The following is a 26,363-nucleotide window of genomic DNA, read 5'->3' on the forward strand; positions in this document are numbered from 1 at the left end:
TGTGTGTGTGTGTGTGTGTGTGTGTGTGTGTGTGTGTGTGTGTGTGTGTGTGTGTGTGTGTCTGAAAGTGGAAACACCTGTAACTGGATGAGACAAGTAATTAACCTCGTTATCTTTGGCCTCAGCAGTCGTGCAAAAACACTTGTTTGGACTGAACCCCCTCTGGCGCGAAGAAGAGTCTCTTTCCAAACAGGTAGCACATGAGAACATAGCTGTACAGATTAAAAGACCTTCACTTATTATTATTATGCTCATTAAATTGATAGAAAAATTGTATTCAAAGTGTTATCAACAGCTTTTTATGTACTTCGGCTGTGTCTAAATGCATTGAAGGTGGGCTTTTTGGCAATCTTAACACTTCTGAATGCTCCTAATTCAGTGTGATGCCTCCAGTCTAGGCCAAAGCAAAGCCTTTACATAACCAGAAACCACAGCTAAGCCGCTAAGAAGACCGATCCGATGTTTACTTCTAGGAAGGTGAACACACATGAGGACAGAGCTCCTCAACTTTAAGGTTTTGATCTCTTAAGACAAACCAGGTAAGCTGTTAAAATGTACATGAAATTGCCCCCAAAAAAACTGTTGTGCATCACAGTTTTAGTTTGCAAGCAGCAATGCAAGGGATATTTTTGGAAACATTACATTGTATTAACTACATAAACTATTGTGACTCCATTAATAATATATTTAATCTGTTGCTAAGATGCTTTCCCTGGTCTGAGCTTGTGGTCTGAACTGTTTGCTGCTGAAGTTTCATTACAAAACTACAATAATTCAAATAAATACAAATGAAGATCAAGTGTAATCTGAAAATATATAACAAGAAACATTGAACATATTTAAACCGTCCGAGATCTTGCCATACCCTTTATATAAAGACGTCTATCCTTTAAATAATTCTGGGTTCATTAGATCATTGTAGTCAATATTGTCAAGTATTTGTTATATTGGATTGATATTGAAGCTGTCGGCACCGATGTGATGAGGTACTTTGATTTGTCAATCCCTTAATATAATGATTTAATAACTTGATTAGCCAAAATAGAGACTCTGCCACATTAATTTTTGACATGCTATACTGATTTTTATTTTATAAAATGTGCAATATAATATAAACATTGAGCTGTCTTTTACACTTCAATATTTTAGTCCTCCTTAGTTGCAGCACAGCTTATTTAAGCAGGCTGACTGCATTAGAATGAAGTCTTTTTCACAGCAGGCACTTAAACATGTCAGAAAATCACAGGTGTGATTAATATTTGTTAACGACTGCGATCCATTTAGCTGCTTCTGGTATTGTGCATACTAAGGTCTTGACCTTTTGGGACACTTTTTCAATCATTTTATCAACTGGGAACCATCGCAATGTAATCACTGATTACTTACTACAAAATGTAAGTTATCTATTTTTAATACTTTACTGCATTTTTAATGGTCACAGTCAATGAAACAAGTAATCAAAATGTCACATTTGGTCTTGAGTAGAAACATTTTTTAATAAGTAAATCTACTTTACACAACACTGTTTTTTATCATTGCCATCTGTGTAATCGTTGAAGGAATGACCATTGCATCCTGTTTGCAATTACTAACATTCAGTAATTCAGTGAATACATTCAGTGTTTGTTGTTGTAATACTATTAGTTATACATGTGCTTCTCCTGTGATCACAAGTCAAAATAAATGTCAAAAAATGTCGGCTGTAGCTGACTTGTTAAGTTCTGCATTTAATTAAAAACGGGGACGAAAAACACAATCTACTGATTTTAATTTCCCATGAATATTACACATATTTAAATCAGAAGACCTCCTTTTGAATGCAGGGACTGATATTTACAGATGAAAGAGAGTCACAACACCACAGCCCTCATCCACAGACGATGAATCAAAGTCATTTATCACATTGCATCATTTAAGTCCAGTCCGATGTTCTGATGCGAAGGCACAAAGACACAGCAGCATCCAGAGTCCTCACTGCTTCCCAGGTTTGCCTTTCCTCTTCCCTCCTCCTCCAGCTTTGCCTCCTTTGCCTCCTTTGCCTCCAGGTCTCCCACCCTTTCCTCCAGGTCTCCCACCCTTTCCTTTGCCCTTTCCTGACATGTTGCCTTTGCGTCCTTTCTTCCCTGCTCCCTTCTTGAACCTGGCTGCGGCCTCCTCCCTGTTCTCCTCACTGATCTGCTTGTCCACGGCCCTGCCGATGTCCAACTTGGGCTTCTTTCCATCCATGTGCTTCAGGAGCTCCAGCTGCTTCTGCCTCTCGTTGGAGAAGTTGCCAATGAGGGGCTCAAACTTCCTCTTCTTGCCTTGGTTCTTTGGGGGTTTCTCTTTGGGCAGGCGGTCCTGGAACCTCCCCACGGATGCTGTGGAGGTCTTGGCCACACTGACTGCTCTGACCAGGTCCTCTTTGGACTGCTGGGGGGTCGGGGTCAGACCCACACCTGGGAGTTTGATCTTCTGCGCCCTGGCGATGTTCTTCAGCCTGTTGAACTCGTTCTTGGCCACCCTCTCCTTCTTGGCGACGGCGCGTTTGGCGAACTGGTCCTCATTCGGGTCCGCAGTCTCCGGGACCTCGATCAGCCACTCTTTGGTGTCATCCTTGGCCCTCTGGTAGCCCCAGCGTCTCCTCCACTCCTTCGCGTTTTCATCCCACACCAGGTTGGTCTTCTTCTTCTTCTGGATGCCCTTCAGCTTGGCGAACTCTTCCCATTTGGTGGGGGCTCTGGGCTTCGGGGGTGGCTTCTCCCGGGGCAGAGGGGTCACCTGCTCAGGTAGCTTGGTCACGATGGCCTCCTCGACCCTCTCCGTGGGCAGCTTCCACACCTCGTTGACGAGCAGCTGCGTGTTATCTCGGGCTAGAGACCGCAGGAAGTCCTCTCTCTTCTGCTCCCTGAAGTCCCGGGACTCGATGCGGTTCTTGTCGGAGGCCAACAGGTTCCCGATGTCAAACTCCAGGTCCAGCTCCTTGTGGACGGAGATGCTCCTCAGCTTCTCTGCGTCTTCTCGCTCGGCTTTGGCAAGCAGCTCCTCCACACTGCAGGCGGCCATGTTGGTGAGTGCTGCTGAGCGTCCACACGTGTGTGACAGGGGAACGGAACGAACTACTTCCGGGTTAGAGGTGGCGGCGTGTAATACCACATGCAGCCACAAGGGGTGGAAGTTGCTCCATTTAATTCAGTTCTGTGATGAGATGAGATAAAACTGTATTTATCCAGGAGAGATACTGTGCAGCAGTTGCACTACAACATGTAGAAACACACTAACGTAATAATAATAATGTGAAAATAAGGTGCAAATCCAAAAGATGTACATTATTTATTTTTTTTAATTTTTACTTTTTATTTTAACAGCAGACACTGCAGTAAAAAAAAAAACCACTAAAATAATAATAATAATAATAATAATAATAATAATGTAAAAAAAATAAGGTGCAAATCCAAAAGATGTACAAAGTATGTAACAGTATGAATCTTAAATGTCTTTGTTCATTATTTTATTTTTTTAATTTTGACTTTATTTTAACAGCAGACACTGCATCTGTGTGCTTGTGTTATATAGGAATTAATCGAAGAAGAAATGAGCTTTATACAATATTTAATGATAAGATAAAACTGTATTTATCCAGGGGAGATACTGTGCAGCAGTTGCACTACAACATGTAAAAACACACTAACATAATAATAATAATGTTCAAAAATAAGATGTACAATGCCAAATCAAAAGTATGAATCTTAAGTATGTCTTTGTACATTATTTTTTTTTAATTTTGACTTTTTATTTTAACAGCAGACACTGCATCTGTGTGCTTGTGTTATATATGAAATAAAAGAAGAAGAAATGAGCTTTATACAATATTTAATAATAAGATAAGATAAAACTGTATTTATCCAGGGGGGGAGATACTGTGCAGCAGTTGCACTACAACATGTAAAAAAACACTAAAATAATAATAATAATAATAAAGATGTACAATGCCAAAAGATGAACAGTATGAATCTTTGTACATTATTTTATTTTTTTAAATTTTTACTTTTTATTTTAACAGCAGACACTGCATCTGTGTGCTTGTGTTATATATGAAATAAAAGAAGAAGAAATGAGCTTTATACAATATTTAATAATAAGATAAGATAAAACTGTATTCATCCAGGGGAAATACTGTGCAGCAGTTGCACTACAACATGTAAAAAAACACTAAAATAATAATAATAATAATAATAATAAAATAATGTGAAAATAAGGTGCAGTAAATCCAAAAGATGTCATTTTTTACATTGTTTTTTTTTTTTTTTTTTAAATTTTGACTTTTTATTTTAACAGCAGACACTGCATCTGTGTGCTTGTGTTATATATGAATTAAAGAAGAAGAAATGAGCTTTATACAATATTTAATAATAAGATAAGATAAAACTGTATTTATCCAGGGGGAGATACTGTGCAGCAGTTGCACTACAACATGTAAAAAACACTAACATGTAAGGTGCAAATCCAAAAGATGTACAGTATGTCTTTGTACATTATTTATTATTTTTAATTTTTATTTTAACAGCAGACACTGCATCTGTGTGCTTGTGTTATATATGAAATAAAAGAAGAAGAAATGAGCTTTATACAATATTTAATAAAAGATAAGATAAGATAAAACTGTATTCATCCAGGGGAAATACTGTGCAGCAGTTGCACTACAACATGTAAAAAAACACTAACATATAATAATAATAATAATAATAATAATGTGAAAAATGAAAAAAGTGCAAAATCCAAAAGATGTACATTATTTTTTTTTTTAAATTTTTACTTTTTATTTTAACAGCAGACACTGCATCTGTGTGCTTGTGTTATATATGAAATAAAAGAAGAAGAAATGAGCTTTATACAATATTTAATAATAAGATAAGCTAAGATAAAACTGTATTCATCCAGGGGAAATACTGTGCAGCAGTTGCACTACAACATGTAAAAACACACTAACATAATAATAATAATAATAATAATAATGTGAAAATAAGGTGCAAATCCAAAAGATGTACATTATTTTATTTTTTAAATTTTGACTTTTTATTTTAACAGCAGACACTGCATCTGTGTGCTTGTGTTATATATGAAATAAAAGAAGAAGAAATGAGCTTTATACAATATTTAATAATAAGATAAAACTGTATTCATCCAGGGGGAAATACTGTGCAGCAGTTGCACTACAACATGTAAAAAAACACTAACATAATAATAATAATAATAATAATAATAATAATAATAATGTGAAAATAAGGTGCAAATCCAAAAGATGTACATTATTTATTTTTTTAAATTTTGACTTTTTATTTTAACAGCAGACACTGCATCTGTGTGCTTGTGTTATATATGAAATAAAAGAAGAAAAAATGAGCTTTATACAATATTTAATGATAAGATAAAACTGTATTCATCCAGGGGGGGAGATACTGTGCAGCAGTTGCACTACAACATGTAAAAACAACATAATACTAATAATAATAATAATAATAATAATAATAATAATGTGAAAATAAGGTGCAAATCCAAAAGATGTACAGTATGTCTTTGTACATTTTTTTATTTTTTTAAATTTTTACTTTTTATTTTAACAGCAGACACTGCATCTGTGTGCTTGTGTTATATAGGAATTAATCGAAGAAGAAATGAGCTTTATACAATATTTAATAATAAGATAAGATAAAACTGTATTCATCCAGGGGGGGAGATACTGTGCAGCAGTTGCACTACAACATGTAAAAAAAAAACACTAAAATAATAATAATGTTCAAATCCAAAAGATGTACAATGCCAAAGTCATGAACAGTATGAATCTTAAATATGTCTTTTTACATTGTTGTTTTTTTTTTTAATTTGACTTTTTATTTTAACAGCAGACACTGCATCTGTGTGCTTGTGTTATATATGAAATAAAAGAAGAAGAAATGAGCTATACAATATTTAATAATAAAAACAATCATAATAAAAAAGAAAATTGTATACAAATGAACAACATAGAAAAATGTACATTTATGAATGGTCGTTTTTTCGATCATCTTTAAGATCCCCTCCAGAAATGTTTCAAGAAAATGACATCTATCTCTAGATAATGGAAATATGTTTTATTTCAAGTGTATGTGCACTGGTGTAAATTGCATTGACTGGCTTTCCATCTAGTTGTGATGTCACAAAATCATATGGTGTATACACGCCTTAAAGGTGCTGAATTGGATATTCAGAGCATTAATATCTTCACGGCCCTCATGCAGCGGTAGTTTCCACTGTTAGCACCGTTAGCTGCGAGCCGCCGGTTCAGCTGTCGCCGTGTTGAGAGGCCATGGAAATAAACGCATTCATGTAAAAAGCACCTTTAAACTGAAATTCAAGGTGAGCTCATAAAAAACATTCCCCCCAATGTGAAAACAGCAGTTTAGTATCAAACTCTGAATTTACATCATTCTGGACCGTCAAGCTCAAACATCTTGCTGAAGTAACAATTAGCAAAACATTTGAGTGGAGGGGGACATTTTTTACATTTAAAGTACATTTACAAAAATGCAATAATCTGTAGAGAGTTTATATATATATATATATATATATATATATATATATATGTGTGTGTGTGTGAGTTGCTGTGCTGTAACTCCTATAATGGCTGCACATCATTTTAAAGTCATGGAGTTGTGATACATTTTATAATAGGATTACTGTAAGTGTTTTCATGAAAAATTATAATTCACTGAAGTCTTAATATCCTTCCTTGTCTCTCATATATCCGGTACGTGTTTCTCCCATAGATCCAGGGCTCTAATAACTCTATTTTTGTCCTTGTCTCCAGTAATTTGGAGGAGACGAGGAGGGGGAGGACAATTGACTGGCTGTTGGTTGCTCAAAGACGATGGTGTTATTATTTTGGGCTCCAGTAATTACATTCATCGCCACACTTGCCATGTGAATGCTAACACTCTGACAGGCACAGAGATAAGGTCACAAGTGATGCTCTGTTTGGAAATGCGTAATTAGTGGCCCAAAGTCCCTGTTGTGATTTAGAATAGGCCATAAGGTCCGCTGTGATGTGAATGTATATCGTCTGAAAGCCCCCAATTTAAACATGTCCACTAGTTGGCTGCTGGCGTCACTGCATGTGTCACCAACTGTCTCCACAAGTGTTCAAGGGTTTTTGCTGACTTTTGATCCAGCGTGAATTCAGCCAAACGGGATTACTTTTCCCTGGTGTTTCTTTTATGGAAGAATACACAGCACAGGCCGGATAAAGTTCTCTATGAGCTGTGGCCATGCAGCAAAGCCGCTCACACTCCCAGTGTCTGTGTCTCCACAGCTCTTAAATGTGCTTAAAGGATAAGATTTAGAAATAGTTTTCTCCATAATACGTCGCTGCTTTCATGTGGAAACCCTCCTCACAGGTTTAGATTTTTTCATTGGCTACTTTCAGCCAAAGGAGCTCAAAGACTCTATTTATTCTGAGATCCTGTAAAATTGACATTTTGGAGGGTTTTTATCCGCATTATACTGTACCCCCCTACAGACCTTTTATCGAATTAAAAGAAGTGGAATCACTCTGCAGAATGGTTCATTTCCGAATAATATTCTAATAGATTATAATTACTGATGCATTAATGCATTCAAGTAATTATTATGGTGTAATTGGTAAAGGCGGGGCTATTGTTATATACTGCAGGGTGGCTTGATCTATATATAATCATTATATTTTGCATGAATAATCTGAATCTGCAAAGTAATTATTAACTAAAGGTTTAACATAACTGCAGGTGAGCTAAAAGTACAAAAAAAATCCTATGCAGTGGAGTTAAAGTATAAAGTAGCAGAAAATAGAAACACTCAAGTAGAGTTCAAGTACCAATCTTTGTGTCTTTTCTTCTTGACATCTATTATCCATTTCTGGCCTCAGTTGACTTTTAACCAGGATGTCCATAATTCAGCTGTATCTGCAACAGGCGATGCCCTCTCCGTGTTTTCATGTCCTCTTTGTATTATAGTATATAAATCCCTTCAAGACATTGAGCACATGCAAAAGAAACACTTCTACAAATATGTATTTCTCTACACATGAAGTGATTACCTTAAACATTTGAAATCCAGGTAAACAGCACTTCATTTCATCAGTCACGTCATCATAAGTGAAGCCAAATGTCATCCATTCCGTAGCTTAAAAGAGAGCAGAAAGCCTAGGAAAAAAGCCTGAGATATAATGAAGACTTTAGGCACCTTTGCACATTTTTTATGAATGAATTCATTTTGTGAATGGTTCACTAAGCAGGGACAAACCCGTTATTCAAAGGACGTCAAAGACCATTCATGCCACATATCATATTCTATATTTATATTCTGTGCAGTTACAATATTTGCAATTGTCCACCTCATTTGAAGCTTTTCATACAGTTTCAATCCTTTAAATTAATTTAAATGTATATCTCTATTTTGCATCTCTTCACAAAGAAAATGTTAGTAATGACGATCTGTGTGCTTCACTTTTTACCGTTAAATACCTACTGACTGGTGCCCACCACCATCCATGAATCATAGGGGGAAAGAAAGGACATTCATTCATGCAAAAAATAGCCAGAGGCTTGAAACTTCCTTCTCCTTCAAAAAAGTTGACCTGTTAGCATCAAAGACGAGGTGAGAGCGCCACCGGGCCTGATATAAAAGGGGGGCAAAATAATCTCATCAGCACCATCCTGGCATAAATCAGACGTGATTAGCTGCTGACAGTTTGCTCATGTATTAATAGTTGTTGTATTATTACATAACATTCTTAGACATAATTGGATGGCGGACAGAGAAGTTTTCTTTTAGACATTTTTTTCCAGGATTTTGAACATCATTCTGTTTGTTGTCTTAAGAGAACAACATACTTTATTCATGACAGACCATAAGTGAAGTCAGGAAATATGAGTGCCAAGGCATGTAGAAGAGGATGCTCAAGCTTCACACATGTCACCAAGGCATATGGGAGGCTTAAGATAGATCTGCCACTATGGTAAATATCATGGGTAACAGCCTCACATGACATGCTTTCTTAGAGTAGAATCAATAAAAGGGACTGTCTGTACGAGTTAACCCAAAACCTGCTCATGCAAAACAAAAAATCCACATGACTGAGCTGTTAGCTGATAGGCTTAGGCACTTTTGGAGATTACAGTCACTACTTCCTGTTTCCGTGGGGAAAGGGAAATGAGCGTCCCCTGGCGAAAAGAGTTTAGTTGGCTGACAGTTGAGGTCAGAGCCTTTATTGATCTGCTGTGGTTGAGATAAAAACACCATTTGGCCCCTGTGTAATGCCTCACATCCGCCTGCTGCTCCCAAACTATCGTCTGCTCCGCGTGGTATCTCACGCTCTGAGAAGGACAGGCCAGAAGATAAACGGCATCATCTGTTGATTGTTTTTTTGCAGGCTATAGGGACATCAACAAGGGCTTGCAGATTCACGCTTCACTTTGCTCTTGTGTTCATGTCAAACTGTTAAATTGTGACAAAAGATGACAAAAGGTATTCCTGTTCTTGTTGTCAGGTATTGCCCATCTCTCAGGAGCCAGGCCATATTAGTGTGCTGTTTGCAGGTGAGCAAGAAACACAAGTCTCCCTGAAGTGCACACCCTCTCCGTCCAGGTGACAGGGGTAAAACAATTCGGCTGCCACCCCAAAACCTGGCTGGTTTCCTAGAAACCAGCACGGCATGGAGGGGAGAGTCCTTGAGATATCATTCCAGCCACATTACCTGTGCGTGCGTGCGTGTGCGTGTGTGTACACCATCATGCAAGCGAGTGCATGACGTACGTGTTTGTGTGTATGCGCTGCAGTGGCTCCATGCTGGATGTTGGAACCAGACGGAGAGTTAGCTGCTGGTGTCACGGCAACTTACAGAGGTCATCCCTCAGTTTGGTATTCAGCAGCACTGTGGGGGCTTATAGCGGTGACATCATTGGGTACGCCCTGCACTCTGTTAAGCCGGGGCCTTCACCGAGTTGCCCCACAACTTTGTGAGAGTAATGATGAAATCATTAGAAGAATCTTCTGTCTCCTGCATCAACAGCTAGCGCTTGTGTCTATATATTTTTTTGCAGGATTTGCAGGTCACAGCCTTCCGAAGTTTCCAATCTGTCAATATTATAAATATTTCAAATCTAGAAGTGCAAATAAAATGACTATATAGCCACTAACAAAATAAAGAATTAAGCTTACCAGACCTCTGTATCCTCACCTCACCTTGAGGCTACATTAGCTGGTTCTGCTGCATCAATTTTGTAACCTTTTTTTTTAACTGCCCGTTTTCAGCATGACAATGCTATGTGAGTGCAATGCTAAATCGGTGAAGAAAGTAAACAGTTTTAAAGGCAAAGCTTGATATTTTGGGAAATATGCTTTCAAGTATTTTTTTTCTTTTTTCGATGAGTTAAAGTTGGAAAAAAATATATCATGCTCATGTCTAAATATGAAGCTACTGCCAGTTAGCTTAGCTTAGCACAAAGCTGGGCTACAAGGGGAAACAGCTAGCCGGGCTCTGCACATCTAAAGCTAACAAGATAAGATAAGATAAGATAAGATAAGATAATCCTTTATTAGTCCCGCAGCGGGGAAATTTGCAGGCTTACAGCAGCATAGGGTAAAGTGCACACAAGAGACATAGTAAAAGAAAGACAAGATAAAAATAAAAATGAAATAAAAAACAAGTATTATAAATAAGCAATAAAAAACAGTAGAAAATCAACAATAACTGAAATATTATATTTACAGACAGAAAAAACTATTAAAGCTATAATTGCACAGTGTATTGAATTGCACATGTGTCATGTGGTCTGCTGGGAGCAGAGCTGGTTGTGCAGCCTGACAGCAGCAGGAAGGAAGGACCTGCAGTACCTCTCCTTCACACACCAACAAATTAAACGTGTTAAGTTTAGCCATCAGAGTAACTTCTTGAAGTAACTTTCTCTAAAACCATACTGGTGTTTCACACTTTTGTACGAATTTAAAGAAAAAAGAAATAACATTTGAATTTGTGGATTTTTTTTACAATAGTAATGGTTGTAGCTTCATATCTATCAGATCGATATGAGACATACACACAGAAAAAGAGAGAGAGGAGCAGAAACACCAACTTTTGCCAAACCTCTGCAGCCTAAGGTGTTATCCAGCCTCTCGGGTAGAGCCTGAGAAATCCTCTGATGCTTTAGTGCAGCTCTAATGATGAGGGGGCTGAGTGCCGGGCCCCTACGTGAGGGGCATCCAGGGCCCCTATTGATCCCCCGTTAATTAGTCCGTAGGTGCACATTGGCGCATAATTAGACTGATACTGAGCTTAATGAATGCAGACAGCCACTAATTCCTTTGGGGAATTGTTCACTGCAGGAAGGATGTAGAATTTGGTCAATCAGACATTGGCCTGTTTGTGTAAAAATCTTGTTTTTTAAAGATATAGTTTACACAGATAAGAGCTGAGCAGGATGCATATGTGTAGTCTTTTAATGTCATTTAATGAGCGCTGATCAGTCTCTGTGAAAATGTGGCTTATAAAACGAAAGCAAGCCACCCTTATAACGTACCCTTCACATGCTTTATCAAAGACAAGAGGGCTTTTAGCCACTAAGTGCTACTCAACTTGACGGCGACTGATTTGATGGCAATGGACCATGGGGAATGTAAGAACAAAAAAAAGAAAAACGATACAGATAGAAATTGTTTCAAACAAAGTGTCAAATTGACCGTTTCAGGGATCCACTGAGGACACAGTGGAAGTGCTGTTTTCTCCCTTGTGGGCTTGGAGTCATGCCCTGCTGATGTTTCATTAGGGATTTTGTAGAGTCATTCAGACATTTTATCCATCTATTGAACTACAAATACTCTCAATCCTCTGTGGACAGAACTGGAAAGTGTTGAGAGGGAGATTCAAGTCAGGATGTAAAGGATTGCTCCAAATCAGTGACACACAGAGCAAGTTGTTTTTAATTTATTCTACTGGTGGTTCTGAAGCTTTCAAATTATTTTCCCCATTTCTATCTCTCTAATTGGACAATCCATTCGTCCATTTCTGACCTCACTTACACTTGATTCCAATTTGCACCTGCAACAGGTGATGCCGTTGCACTGTTTGCATGCACTCTTTTGTATGAAGTATATTGAAGGCAGAGCATTGCACCCTGAAGAGGATGATATTCCAAGACAACCACTGCAGAATAGCGACTATTGTTCCTGTGCTATTTCAGCTACACCTCCTGTATCAGTCAATGTTGTTAAATGAGTCAGAGGAGTGGTGCTCATTAGCAAAAGGGCAGGAGTCACCTTGCTCCTCTCATCCTCAGGGCCACTGTCACTTATCGCTAACAGAGTGTCAGTGTGTTACCGGCATGCTAAACATCCACATGATCATAGGAGCGTAGGATCAGTGATGGTGATATACAGTCTTTCTCCTGCTCCCATGACTGAGTTCCTCAAAGTGACTCCTGTTAGCCCAGTTTGCTTTGTTCTCCAAAAAGTTGTCTGATCAATGCCGTGATTGTATGTCGGTCACGCACCACGCAACCCTTTGGCCTCACATGATGCAACAGTCACTAATTGCAAGCTACATTCACCCGACTATCCTCCCTTGTAGCATGACAGACGCCGAACAGCATCAGGATCCCAGGGGACGTTCCTGAGCTATAAATAATATGGATCACATACATCTATGCAGGGACCCTCAAGCAGCGGTATGCTCGCTTTGATATGTAGATGTGATCCTTGCTTTTTTTCCCCCCCTCCGTGCCCTAGAGTTTGAGTAAGTGAAACAATTTAGAAGAATTTCACAAGGCGTCAGGTTTAGAATTCTCAAACGTGGTTCCTTAAATAACATTTAATCTTAAACCTAAAGCATCATTAGACAATTAATACTAAAGTTGTCGGTCTGTACGTTCAGATTAATGAGCTATGAAAATTATTTTAATGCTAATTCTGAGGCTAATTTGACTTTGAACCTGAAGCTCAACCTGGACAAAACCGAGCTACTGTTCCTCCCGGGGAAGGGCTGCCCGCACCGAGACCTGTCCATCACCATTGATGATGCCGTGGTGACGCCAACTCGGACTGTGAGGAATCTGGGTGTGACCCTGGACGACCAACTGTCGTTCTCAGCAAACATTGCATCGGTCACACGCTCCTGCAGATTCCTCCTCTACAACATCAGGAGGATTCGCCCCTTCCTCACTGATGAGACGGCGCAGGTGCTCATCCAGGCTCTGGTCATCTCCCGCCTGGACTACTGCAACTCACTACTTGCCGGAGCCCCGGCGTCGGCCATCAGACCTCTGGAGCTTGTCCAGAAAGCTGCAGCACGTCTGGTGTTCAATCGCCCCAAGTTCTCTCACACAACTTCCCTTCTCCGTTCTCTACACTGGCTCCCTGTAAGAGCTCGCATCCAGTTTAAGACTCTGGTGCTAGCCTACAGGGCAGTGAAAGGAACAGCTCCTTCCTATCTCCAGGCCTTGGTCAAGCCCTACACCCCCGCCCGACCACTTCGCTCTGCGGCCTCGGGGCGATTTGGATAAAAGCGTCTGCTAAATGACTGTAATGTAATGTAATGAACGGCCAACTCTCTGATTTGCATTTAAAAGCCAATCGTGAGCATTAGTAAGTGGTGTACAGAAAGTAGAAACAGCTCATGAAAAATGGCATTCATACAGTATTACAAATGCAAAGGTGAGTTAATCATATGTTGATTATACAGACAGTAGTAATAACAAGACAGTAGATGCTCAACGTGTGACAAAGTGCATCAGGAAAAAAACGGTGCAGGACACAAATGCTTTAAAGAACAATGTTTAAGTGCCTCCAACGTACAGCCTCCAATAGAAAAAACTAAATTGAACTGCCAAATGAGTGACAAAAGTTCTGAGAAAAACTGTAGGTTGTGACCTTGCAAAGCAAAGCTTGAATGTATAGAAGGGCTGCCTCTCAGTAACCGCTTTTGTAAACTATCTAATGCCTGTGCACAAAAGAAGCAAAACCTTGTGTAAAGAGCATAAAACCCGCACCCCTGAGAAATGAAAAGATCTGAACATCAATGGACCTTCATGGGGAGTTTTGGATCTCAGTGTGCAAAGCAGATTTCCACCTTCTTCATCCTTCAAAGAGGGATTTATTTCCTATTCAATAAACACACTTTCAGAGTGTGACAGCATCTAAAGAAGGTTTGAATCTGTTTTCAAAGCAAAGTGTGATGCTGCTCTCCTCTGTGGTATTATTTGGTGTTTCTGTTATTTTGTCCACACTTGCTCAAGCTCTGAGGGTCTATGTGAGGTGATGGTTTTTTTGAGGCGTTTAAAGATCTGTGATCAAGATGGCAGAAGACAGTATTTCTCTGAGGAAATAATAGGTCTTTCATTTCCATCAAATTAAGTTTCTTCAAATGACCTAAGGTCTGTCACGATATAACCACTCACTAACGCTCACACATTTACTTTTTCACTCCAACAAGCATCTCAAAGTGGAAACAAACACCATGTGTGCTAGATCTCAGGTTTTCTTTTCCTTTTTTTGTCTCAAGACACGTAATGCAGAGCGACAGCCACAAGGCCTCAACTCCATATGTACTCCCAAATAAAACCTGATGATTCAGTGTCACAGCTGATTTAGAACAGATAACGGATGCTGGAATCCATTTTGGTGATTCTTTACACGCAGTTTTATGCAAGGAGGAGGGGTGCAACAAAGCGGCGTCTTGACTGCAATCGTGTGAATCGCCTCTGGCTATCTACAACCTAATTGTGGTTAGTTGGGCTCCTATTCATTCTGCCCGGTTTGAAAGTCATTGCCAACCCAAGTTAAACTAAACTACGTCCACCCCGGGGCTCAGAGTTATATCACACAGCTCATTCAGGCAGATGGCTGCATACACATATCATCTTGCTTCATGCTGGATGTTTATAAGTGTAATGTATTCACTGTTGTGAGCATGATAGAAACACATACCCATGGATAAATGCACGTGTACTGGGATACAGGGGGAAAAAAGAGTGCACAGTGGAGAGCGATGACTTCCAGCTCAATGCAGAGAAAGAGATTGGTGTTGCGCCATTATCCAAATCCCCCATCTAATTACTGTTTACATAACTGTGGCTAATGTAATGCATGCTCGCCCATGATGAGAGAAGTCAAGGAGCTTGGGGAAGCCCACCTGAGTTGACAATCGCCTGTGTGGGAGTTGTATGCACAGCCCACTGAACTGGACACATCAGGACGGATTGAGAGGAGAAAAAAAACACACACACACTCTAATTACAAAGCACAGCTTGCAAACAGCGATCACAGAGCAGTTCAGTAATCAAATTGAAAGTTTGTGGAAAACTTGTTCATCGTAACCTTTTGACTATGATCAATGAATATCTGCTCTCTCTCTCTGCACACTGATTAGTACTAAAAAGTGAAAAAAAAACAATTAGCTATGTAAATGCAGGTACTCGAATTTAATAACTTGAGATGAAATTCATTTCTTATATTTACAGTATTCATCAGAACTAACTCTAAATGAATCACAACCTGCAGCCATCACACAGCACTTAGTGAGTTTTTAAAAGGCGCTGTAATTTAATTGCAAGGAATCGTGAAAGCCAATCTAAATTGCTGTCTCGACTCTACCTCTACGTGACGCATTTTACTTTGGCGGAAGGAAGATAAAGAAATCACTTTCTTTATCAGCAAGGTGAGTATATCAACCAAAAAGCACGTTCATATAGAGCAACGATCAAACGTTTGTTTTATTTTGTCACAATGGCAAGAATAATTGTGAAGTGAGAGCAACACATTTAATTGGGCTATGATGACATATCTGAAATGATAATCCTCAGTGCCTTTCAGTGTTGTTTGCTACAGCACTTGGACAAACAGTTAAAGATCAAAAACATCAATGCTGTCTTAAAGACACAGCAGAAAACACATCTGAAGGTTACATGAAGATGACGTTTGTCTCAGCATCTGCTCATGTCTGGGAGCTTTCATGACTATGAGGTGGATGATTGTTAAGGTGAACTGTAAGGTGGTAAAAAAAAATACCCTGCCTGGCAAAGATAGAATTTTTGGATACTGGAGAGGCTTTTCTAAAGATTAGGAAGATGGTACAATGTGAACCTTACAACAATGAAGAGATTTAGGAGCGGAGGCAGGATGTAGTAAGCGGCTTAGATTACATACAGAGGTCATTGTTAGCAAGCAAACTGAAACTGTTAAATCTACAGATTGCCTGTCATTTCAAAAGTGCGAAAATTTATGCCAAGAGAGGCCAAATGTAATACGTGGAGTGGTGAAAATAGAGCCAGTTAAATGCAGAGCTTGAACAAAAGGGAAGAAAAACAGGGCTGCAAAGGTCTTGAGCTCTGGACACAGATAACACTATCTGAAACAAAACCAAACAGTCAACTGTTAGTAGCCAGCAGGACATCCTAAGGTCTGCCAAAGCTGAGAGACAGTGGATAAACCCAGGCAGCATAAAAGAAAGAAGATGGAGTTGCTTGAAATTACATCGTGGGCAACCTACGATGTGGCTGTGTAAAAGACCAGGCGTTTCCTCTGGGCTCAGACACAGCGGTTCTTAAACATATCAGGATGCAAAGTCTTTCACAAGGTCAATATGCTCGGCAGCAAAACAAGAGCCTGGCAGCTGTAATTGAGAGCATACAAACAGAAATCATTTTTTTACCCAGAAGCCAGTATATTATACTTTAGAGAAAGAGTTTTGACTTATTTAACTAAAGTTAAGGTAGATAGTAGAGCTAAAACATTAGGACATCAATGGGAAATCCTTGTGAAGAACTGAGATAAAGAACTATAATTTATCATATCAAAAGGTTTATATCATCACTCTCCTTAGTGTTTTTATTGCTGAAAAGTCAAGTCATCTACAGCTCCTGCAATTACCTTTCATAGCATATAAACTGGAAAACATTTTTTTGCAGTAAAATGGAGTCTGACTGATAAATTGACTTGGTAAAGCTGATATTAACTATGGCTTTAAACTTGTAGATGAGTAGGAATAACAAGAATTCCCAGGTTAGAAATGTCCGATATGCTGAGATAAATGAGAAAATGGGTCGCAAGTCATAATAATCAAATTTAAAGGAATAATTTGACAGTGCTTTCTTCAAATTAACATGAAATGACACCAATTCACCATTTTGCCCGGACAATTGCAGAATTACTGGTGCTGGCCTCTAGTTTGTTGTTGTTTGTTGTTTGGATTAACAAAGTAAATTCAACTTGTTAAATACTGAGCTTCAGAATTGCTGCAAGGCACATTTTGTTACCTTTGGACTTAGCTTAATTCCCAAAAAGTCAAACTTTTCTTTTAAGGGATTCTAATCCTGATCCTACATCCTCATCGGCTCTTGTGCAGATGTGTGATTTTAGAAGGCACTGATTGTGGAAAGACTAATCTCTGCTACCTTTCCTCAAACATCAAAGTAATATAATGATACGGTTACACCAGATCCTCTGTTGCTAAATGTTTGACCTCCCATAATCTCTGGATAAAGGGGGGGGGCAGTGTCGGACAGCACAGCTCCTCTTTTCTGACAGCTGCCTCTCTATTTTGCTCATCCCAAAAAACAATGTCACTCTCGAGTCCTCCCGTCAATCAACTTGATGAATTTACCAGACGAGTCTGACTATCTGCCATCCATCCTCACTTCTCCCTCCTCTCGTCTCTGTGTGTTTCTATCTCTAATAATGAGCGTCCATACTGTATATATTCACACTCTCCCTCTCTTTGGAGGTTTAAGCCTGATGTTGAAAGGCTTCCGACAGAAGAGCGCTCCAGATTAATGTGTGTATCTCTGCTGATTGATTCACAACATTAGTTTTATTCGACTAATTCAGTTGATTGAGGCCAAGCTCAGGAAGCTTTTAAATTACAGATACTCTATCGAATTAATCACAGAGAACAAAGTTCAGTCCAGCTGTGATCCTCAAACCCAAATTGTTTCTTCATTACCTTATTTGGAGTATTTTTCTTCTATCTCTTCTTCTCTTGTGATAAGTTGCTTTTGAGTGTTCAGCAGTCTGGTGTAATTGTTTAATTTTTTATTTTGACTTGGAGCCACTACGTGATCAGTGCCTGTTAGCTCTTTGCTGATGATCAGAGAGAAACCAAGGAGGTAAAATAGACACCTACACAAACAAGTAGAAAATAGGAATGTTTGGAAAATTACTGTAGAAAAACCCACGGTCCTCATCTGCTCTTAACCAGTAAATCAGAGAAAACAAAACAATGGATGAGTCATTTGAATTAACTCAGGGGTAAAACATACACAGACAATGAGGTCAGTTACGTACCGAATGTTTTTATTGGACAGACACTCATCTGATTATCTTCTGATGTGAAAAAGACTTTATTTTTGTGGTCAGGTTTATCCCCTTTCTGAACAAAGGCTATCAAGATAATATTTGACCCCACTCCGTCACAATATATAACACAGCCCAGCCCAGTTATTGTTTTCCTCATTAGACTATTTTAAATGCAATCTCTGAAAAACAACAATGCCTCTCTTCCTGCGCAAACACAGCTGATTTCACAGCATCTTCACTGACTTGCATCCTGTCTAACGTGCTCGACATCCATTATGTGTGCCATGGGGCAAATACCCAGTGCGATCATCTGAGAGGACTCGGAGGGTTTTGTTAACATGGCTTTAAGAGCTTGTACACATTTAGAGCCAGGGCAAGGCTGTCTTGGAATCAAGTTTCTTATTGACAAAAGATAAAAAGGTGAACTGACATGATTGATGTCAATTGTGTCTTTTGACATGTGTTGACTAAACTCATCACTGCTGTGAAATGATAGATGTGCATTTCTATTATGACGCAGTTTTGGCTATCCTCATGCTGAACAGTAGCTTATTGGGACGGCATTTGTCTTAAAAAAAAGAAAAGGTTGCAGCTGACATGCTTGTTTGAAGAAAGGAAGAAACGACCACGCTGCCTCAGCTACACTGCTTGTTTTCTCTCATTAAAGCTTGGTTGGCAATAAACACATACTACATCTAAAACTGTATCTGCTCTTCAAACAAAGCATGCGACTTGGAACAGTTTTGCAATACACATTAGAATAATAAATAAGAGAAGAAATGGTTATATAAAGAAGCATTTCAATCTGTTTAATGGCAACTTTGATTGGTCTGATGATCTTATTTCCGGTCTTAACCCAGATAAAAAAGTCCCTGCACAATCATATCTGAGTGGAGAGATCCCTGGGAGACAGACATCCACATAGACAGGAAGAGAATCGTTCAACCATTTCAGCCTTTATGCCTTGTTATATGGAATGAGGGGTAGCTGCGTTGAAAGAAAAATTGATTTTTCGGGTCGCTGACGCTCAGAGGCAAACCAAGTCTAAAATACAGAGAACCTTCAGATTTTTTCTTTTCTCTGGCTGTCTTCTGTCATGTTGACCTGTATGATAACTGTCAATGCTGATACATATGATGTTTGTCAATCATTCTGCACTAAGGCCTGGAGTTTCTTTGTTCTCCTGCAGCTGATCATACTTTACGGGGGCATAAAGAAATGACAGATTCTGTATTTTGACAGAAATACAGAGTTATAAGTGATTCAAACCTTAGCCTTGAGACTATGCGAGGAAGAATCAGCATTATATGTTCACATTAGATCACTAAGAGCCAATTATGGTCAAAGTGTGTTATCGAAGGGTGTCAATTTGGCTGAATGATTTTGCCCTAGATTCCTCCAGAGATGACAATTTCTGTCACATTATGAAACCAAACCTACACAGTCTAAGAGTGGACATCTGCTGCCTAATGCATTTGTGCAAATCATTATTTGTCACGTATCACTGAAATAAAACATCACTTACTATAATAACATGAACTCATCCAGAGACGCAGAACATGTATTTGCTGAGACGCTTCAATATATATCTAATTTCATGAACATAAAACATAAGGATAAAATAATGAAAAGGGATTTCTTCCCACAGTTGCAAGCATACCAAAGATCTTCAGTACTCATTATAATACCAATATGCAATCTATGAACAAGCAAAGCCGGTGTAACTTATACCACAACCACATTTCATTTAGACTAAATAGTGAGATACACTTTCTGCGCCAGTGCTGAATAAGATAGCAGATTATTCATTTTATAGTTAAAGTCCAGCAAAAAATTTTACATTTTGAACACCTGAGGCTCCATGATTTTGTCCTGTGAAGTCGTTAAAATCCAGATGTGGACCAGTGACGTGGCCTAACACAGGATTTTATAATCCTGTCCCCTTTTGTCCTTTTCCACACCAATAAATATGTATAAAAATATAAAATAAACTTAAAATAAAGTAAACCTTTATTTAATTTCTAACAAACACCATCCTGGTGCTGTAAAATGTAACTAGCACACCAAAATGGTGTTATATAGTCCTGAACAAATGCAACATTTACACCAACATTTATTACACAACATTTGCTGGAGTAACCTTTGCTAAAAAACTCAGCTGTTGTAGGATTTTTTAAAAAGGCTTTTATAAAGATGGAACTATATGTTGAGACGTGTTTCAAAACATTTACACCTTAACAGGAACAAATAGGCTTAGGGCTGAGTTCCATAAATGGAGTAGAAATGTCAAAAAGTAATGAAAGATGTTGGTTTGGGTGTTTTTTTTACAGGATTTGTTGAAAAAAAGGAAAAACACCAGACCTATAATTTAATGTTTTTGGTACAATATGCAAAGATAAAGAAACCACTTTCCAATTCAAAGATAAGCTTTTTTAAATTAAAGTTATAGCGTTGTTTAGTCTCCTAATTATAACATTTGAACAAGAAAATCCACCCATGGTTGTGAACAAATAGAAAAGGTAATTTAGCCGACAAACAAAAATGAAATATTGTCTTAACAGACGTTATTTTCCTTCCTCGACCCCTGTGTGAGGAGATTGGCATCCACTATGTGAACAAGCATTAGGGGGGCTTCTGAGTTAACACCTCCAGAGCTACACATGCTAGATTCATATAGACAGATCGGACCCTGGAGGTTTCTCTGCATTATGGACAGCTTTGCTTCACACGTTCTCATATCGGCTGCACACACACTATTGAGCATGCAAACCTTAGGAGAAACTCAGGAAAGCCAGCTGTCTCACATAACATTTTTCAAAAGGTTATCATTTCAAGAGCTTCAGAAGATTGTTGTATTTTATAATATTGAATATCTTGCTTGAGAAATGCAGAAACATGCGTCAAGACAAATTCAAAACAGCTCCCTTTTTGAAAAGCAGCTGAGTTGCACTCAAGAATACTTGAACATCAAGTAAACCGGAGGGGATCCTGGTCAGCAGCTTTCATTCTGCATTATTGATGAGTCTGTTTAGCCTTAAACTGCCATGACTGAACATTATCATACATTTAGATATCTAGTGGGCTGCTTGTATGAAAGCTTTGGGTAGTTTTGTTATCAATTATAAAACCAGAAATGACATTTCTGTAAAATTTTTCATCCCTTTTTTTCTCAAAATGAAAGGCCAAGCTCCCACTTCTATTAGAGAGGTGTTTTTATAACAGGTTATATCACTGGACTATAAACCAGAAGGACACCTGGGCTTCAGTACTGAGGACAGGTGGTGGTCTAAGTGTGTAGCCCTGGGCTCTGCAGTCCCAGTGATCCGCACCAGAATACCTGTTCAAACTCAAGAGCCAGAGTGACCTTGTTTATCAAAATTAGTTTGTCAAAGTCGAACAGAACACCGGAAGTTTTAGGAAAAACACAGCTCAATCCACTGGGAAAAGCTGTCCAATTATTATGTAGGAAGGGACAGTTCGTGAAGAAGCACTTGTCCTAGTAGCAGATCACGATTAGAAAGGCAAATTATCAATTAAAAGAATCTGTTGCCATGGAGATTTTGTTTGTCTGACTGTGGTTGTGTGAAATCTTTGCTCAGAAGCATTTTGAAGTATCAGGTATTGAGAATCCCTTTTATTCCATGATGTCCAGATTTTAAACTTATCATTTTTTGTATTCTCTACCTGCAGCCACAGAATCATACATTTTTGTTCTAATCTAATCTCGGAGAGACTCCTCGTAATTGAGGAAACAAAAGGATAATGAATAAAGCCTGAATCTTTTCCGGTGTGGCGTCACAGGAGAGGAATTCTCTCCCAGTGACCCGTGCAGGGACAGTGATTTGAAAACGAGGTGACATGAGTTGACCACGAGCAGTCACTCTCTCATCTGGCGGTGTTTTCTATTTGTGTCAGCCAACATGTGTTTCTCATGATGGGACCTGACACCTCCCCCTGAAGCAGCACGGAGCATGAAGAGCAGCAAAGTGGAGAGGCTATAGGAGCAACAATTTCACGCCGACTGCAAATTACACTCTGATCACCTAAAATGTCTAAAGATAATATGTGAATTTTTTAAAGATGGCAGTTATGTTAAAGAAAAATCCACCTTGTACTTCATGATTACATTTACTAAATCTAATTTTCTCCAGTCCTCTCTCTTAAATATATATTTTTATTACATGAGTGCACAGTATGTGCTCAGTTACTTTGACCTCTGTATATACTGTACGTCTGGAACTCAGTTTTCCCCCCTGGTGGAATGTCTGGGTGAAATGAATTTACTGTTAAGGATTAATGGGAAGTTTTCCCACCTTGTAAAGGGTGATTTAACAAATATATGGAGTACATGCAAAAGTGCCAACTTTTTTTCTGCAATTTGTGTTGGTAATGCTATTGTATTGCAGAATAGCTGGACTAAGTGTGAAACAGACAGAGAAACAGACAAGTCAGAGTTCTACTTTTTATCATGAAACTGTTTAAGATTCTAATGGCTGATATGGGATTAGGCTCTGCATCTTGAAAACGTGGCTTGGCGGTGGGCCCCTCTGAAGCGTGGTGGCCGAAGGCCCCCAGTGGCAAAGGTAGTGACGTACGTGCAGCAGCAATGAATCACTGGGAGTCAATGACGCTCCGTCAGCCTGAGCTGTTTGCAGATGCAGATTCACTGAATACACCACAGGTCAGCTGGGAACCCTCTGTGGACTCATTAGTGTGGTGCAATATGCAGAAACCAAGTCCACCGAAATATACCTGTTGTACCGGCTATTTGTAACTAACTGATGCATTTCCAACATGTAAAGTCTCCTAATTATTTATCCTTTCTTTAATGAGGCACTGTCACTGTGGCAGAGTTGCTCAAAATAACAGTCACTGTAGATTTTTGTTTGATAAAGGAATATTTTTGTCATGCAAAACACGTGTAATCAGATTCTGCACATATGTGAGATGTGATACAGAAAAAAAAAAATCATTATATAAAACTTATCTTGACTTAATACTTAATGTTTTCACTTTTGAGCATTCTCCTCTCAAGCGACAATGCCAGCAGGTGTGGCACCTATAGAGATGCCAGCAGGTGTGGATGCCAGCAGGTGTGGCACCTATAGAGATGCCAGCAGGTGTGGCACCTATAGAGATGCCAGCAGGTGTGGCACCTATAGAGATGCCAGCAGGTGTGGCACCTATAGAGATGCCAGCAGGATGGCACCTATAGAGATGCCAGCAGGTGTGGCACCTATAGAGATGCCAGCAGGTGTGGCACCTATAGAGATGCCAGCAGGTGTGGCACCTATAGAGATGCCAGCAGGTGTGGCACCTATAGAGATGCCAGCAGGTGTGGCACCTATAGAGATGCCAGCAGGTGTGGATAGAGATGCCAGCAGGTGTGGCGCCTATAGAGATGCCAGCAGGTGTGGCACCTATAGAGATGCCAGCAGGTGTGGCACCTATAGAGATGCCAGCAGGTGTGGCGCCTATAGAGATGCCAGCAGGTGTGGCACCTATAGAGATGCCAGCAGGTGTGGCACCTATAGAGATGCCAGCAGGTGTGGCGCCTATAGAGATGCCAGAGATGCACCTATAGAGATGCAGCAGGTGTGGCACCTATAGAGATGCCAGCAGGTGTGGCACCTATAGAGATGCCAGCAGGTGTGGCACCTATAGAGATGCCAGCAGGTGTGGCACCTATAGAGATGCCAGCAGGTGTGGCACCTATAGAGATGCCAGCAGGTGTGGCGCCTATAGAGATGCCAGCAGGTGTGGCGCCTATAGAGATGCCAGCAGGTGTGGCGCCTATAGAGATGCCAGCAGGTGTGGCACCTATAGAGATGCCAGCAGGTGTGGCACCTATAGAGATGCCAGCAGGTGTGGCACCTATAGAGATGCCAGCAGGTGTGGCACCTATAGAGATGCCAGCAGGTGTGGCACCTATAGAGATGCCAGCAGGTGTGGCACCTATAGGCCTGTTCCCAAAGCACAGAGGTAGACGCTGGTGCACGCACACGCACACTTACTTATGACTCATCTCATTTGAACTACAGCACTTTGTCAGAGGCTCCATTCACGTTACACCCAAGCAAGTACGCGCAGACTCAATCTCAGTTTGGAGCGCGACACTTGTAGTGAGGTTGGCTATATAAGTCCATTCAGAATCTACTCTTTAAGTAACTATATACTTGTTTCTTCAAAGAAGTGAAGGAGGGAGGCATCTCGCCAACTACCTGGCAACCTACAAGGCTGTGCTGGACCTCTAAAGACTGAAGGTATGAAGAGCTTCTTTTTATGCATGCATTATTTGGAATTTTCTCATTTTCTCGGCAGGACTTAACTCATCAAGGGGGGTTTGTCCTTATTGATTGCACTGAATTTGTATTCTTCATTTTGTTTAATAAAGCTTGGAACAAGTATAGATAGCAGGCAATAATAATTCAACTTCCACTGTTTATCTATTACTGAGACAGAAAACCAATCTCTCTTGACTATTTCATAAAACTACTGCAGATTGATTATCACACAATGTTTATTAGAAATAAATAAGCAGCACTTGTATTTACAGCACTAATGCGACGCCTGTTTCATGTGCGTAAATCCCTCATTTTCACCAGATTTAGGCTTAAAAAATAACCCAAGTTTTTTTTATCCTCTTCTCAGATTCCTGTTGATATCCTGACATGAAGCTCAATTTACTTGGCACCACCGTGATTCTGCTAGTTGCCTTCTTACCGCTCCACGAATGTCGGGCTGTTGAGAGTCCCGGCGGTGCCCAAACCCAACACTCCCAGTCCCAACACTCCCAGTCCCAGTCCCAGCAGCAGTCTGGTCCCATCCTGGAGCGGCTCGGAGAGGAGTATTTCATCCGACTGGGCAACGGGGACTCTGACTCTTTCCCATCCTCGTCCATGTATCCCGGAGGATCACCTGCCATCTACAACAGAGCATTGCAACTCCAGCTGACACGGCGTCTTTTGCAAGGGAAAGTTGGGACCATCAGGTACCGCGGGGATGAGTCGGTGGATCGGGGGAGGAGGTCCGAGGACCCGCCGATATCTCTGGATCTGACCTTCCACCTGCTGAGGGAGATGATGGAGATGTCCAAGGCGGAGCAGATGGCTCAGCAAGCTCAGAATAACAGAAGAATGATGGAGCTCTTCGGGAAATGAAGACCTCTTTCCAAAGATCTCCCTTCTCTTTCTTTTTGTTTGTTTGTTTGTTGCATTTTTACCATCAGCATAAAACATGCTCTGTACAATATAGTGCTGCTTTATCACTATTATTTATAGCTTTAACCTCAAACTATGGAGCGTAAACGGGCTTGACTTATAATGATCCGATTGTAATTTGCCATTTTAATGTTGGTGTCAAATATGTAGAATCACACGTTCTTCATATTTGAGATGAAATACTCTTTTGGTTGAGACATGAAATGTTGCATTGAAAAAAAAGTGGCGTTTTGTTTTAAATTATGAATCCTTGTATTTATGATATTTATGTTTGTTAATAAACTTATGTGCAACCAGTCAATTCCTGTTGTGCAAGAGAACATCTTATATCTATATTTTTTAATAAAAAATTAAAAGCAATGCTTACACTTCTCTGTGGATATCCTTACATATAAGTTAATAATAACTCCCATGGAAATTAACTATTAACTGTTACTTTAATCACTAATTTAATTAACAGAGACTTTCCTAATGATTCTTGACATATAGATTTGTAATCTTAAATAGGAAAAATGTAATATAAGTTGACTGTAGGTTGAGAGAGCACAAACAGCCGCTGCATCTCAAGTCGTGCCCACACAAATATTGATTGATGGAGAAAGGTCTTTTTCTAAACAAGTATAAAAACCCTATATGGTGTAACCATGGCATTGCTCTGGAGCCAAGTCGTGGGTTAGCACCGTGCCTCCTCTCTGACACACATGAAAAGAGCTGCAAAATCAAAAATGTACCAAAGATGTTTCTCATGGTGCTGTAAGAGCGCCTGCAGTCATGCAGGTGAAAAACACCCATATAGCATTCTTTCTC

The 26,363-nt window shown here is 39.6% G+C and overlaps 2 protein-coding genes across 2 annotated transcripts; one reads left to right on the forward strand and one right to left on the reverse strand.

The window, feature by feature from the left end:
• The first annotated feature begins 88 nt into the window (after positions 1–88).
• Positions 89–25,496, forward strand: crhb (corticotropin releasing hormone b). Its single transcript, XM_054622794.1, has 3 exons — positions 89–1,394; positions 24,530–24,599; positions 24,988–25,496. The coding sequence occupies exon 3, from the start codon at positions 25,008–25,010 to the stop codon at positions 25,494–25,496; it is 489 nt and encodes a 162-aa protein (XP_054478769.1). The 5' UTR covers positions 89–1,394; positions 24,530–24,599; positions 24,988–25,007.
• On the reverse strand, positions 1,365–3,080 carry rrs1 (ribosome biogenesis regulator 1 homolog). The gene has a single exon (XM_054622773.1). The coding sequence runs from the start codon at positions 3,043–3,045 to the stop codon at positions 1,972–1,974; it is 1,074 nt and encodes a 357-aa protein (XP_054478748.1). The 5' UTR covers positions 3,046–3,080; the 3' UTR covers positions 1,365–1,971.
• Positions 25,497–26,363: the final 867 nt, after the last annotated feature.

The sequence above is a fragment of the Anoplopoma fimbria genome, chromosome 21 (assembly GCF_027596085.1).
Source record: "Anoplopoma fimbria isolate UVic2021 breed Golden Eagle Sablefish chromosome 21, Afim_UVic_2022, whole genome shotgun sequence".
Classification (NCBI taxonomy): Eukaryota; Metazoa; Chordata; class Actinopteri; order Perciformes; family Anoplopomatidae; genus Anoplopoma; species Anoplopoma fimbria.

Coding starts and splice junctions, on each gene's coding strand:
- rrs1 (XM_054622773.1), bottom strand. CDS start 3,045: ATGGCCGCCTGCAGTGTGGAGGAGCTGCTTGCCAAAGCCGAGCGAGAA.
- crhb (XM_054622794.1), top strand. CDS start 25,008: ATGAAGCTCAATTTACTTGGCACCACCGTGATTCTGCTAGTTGCCTTC.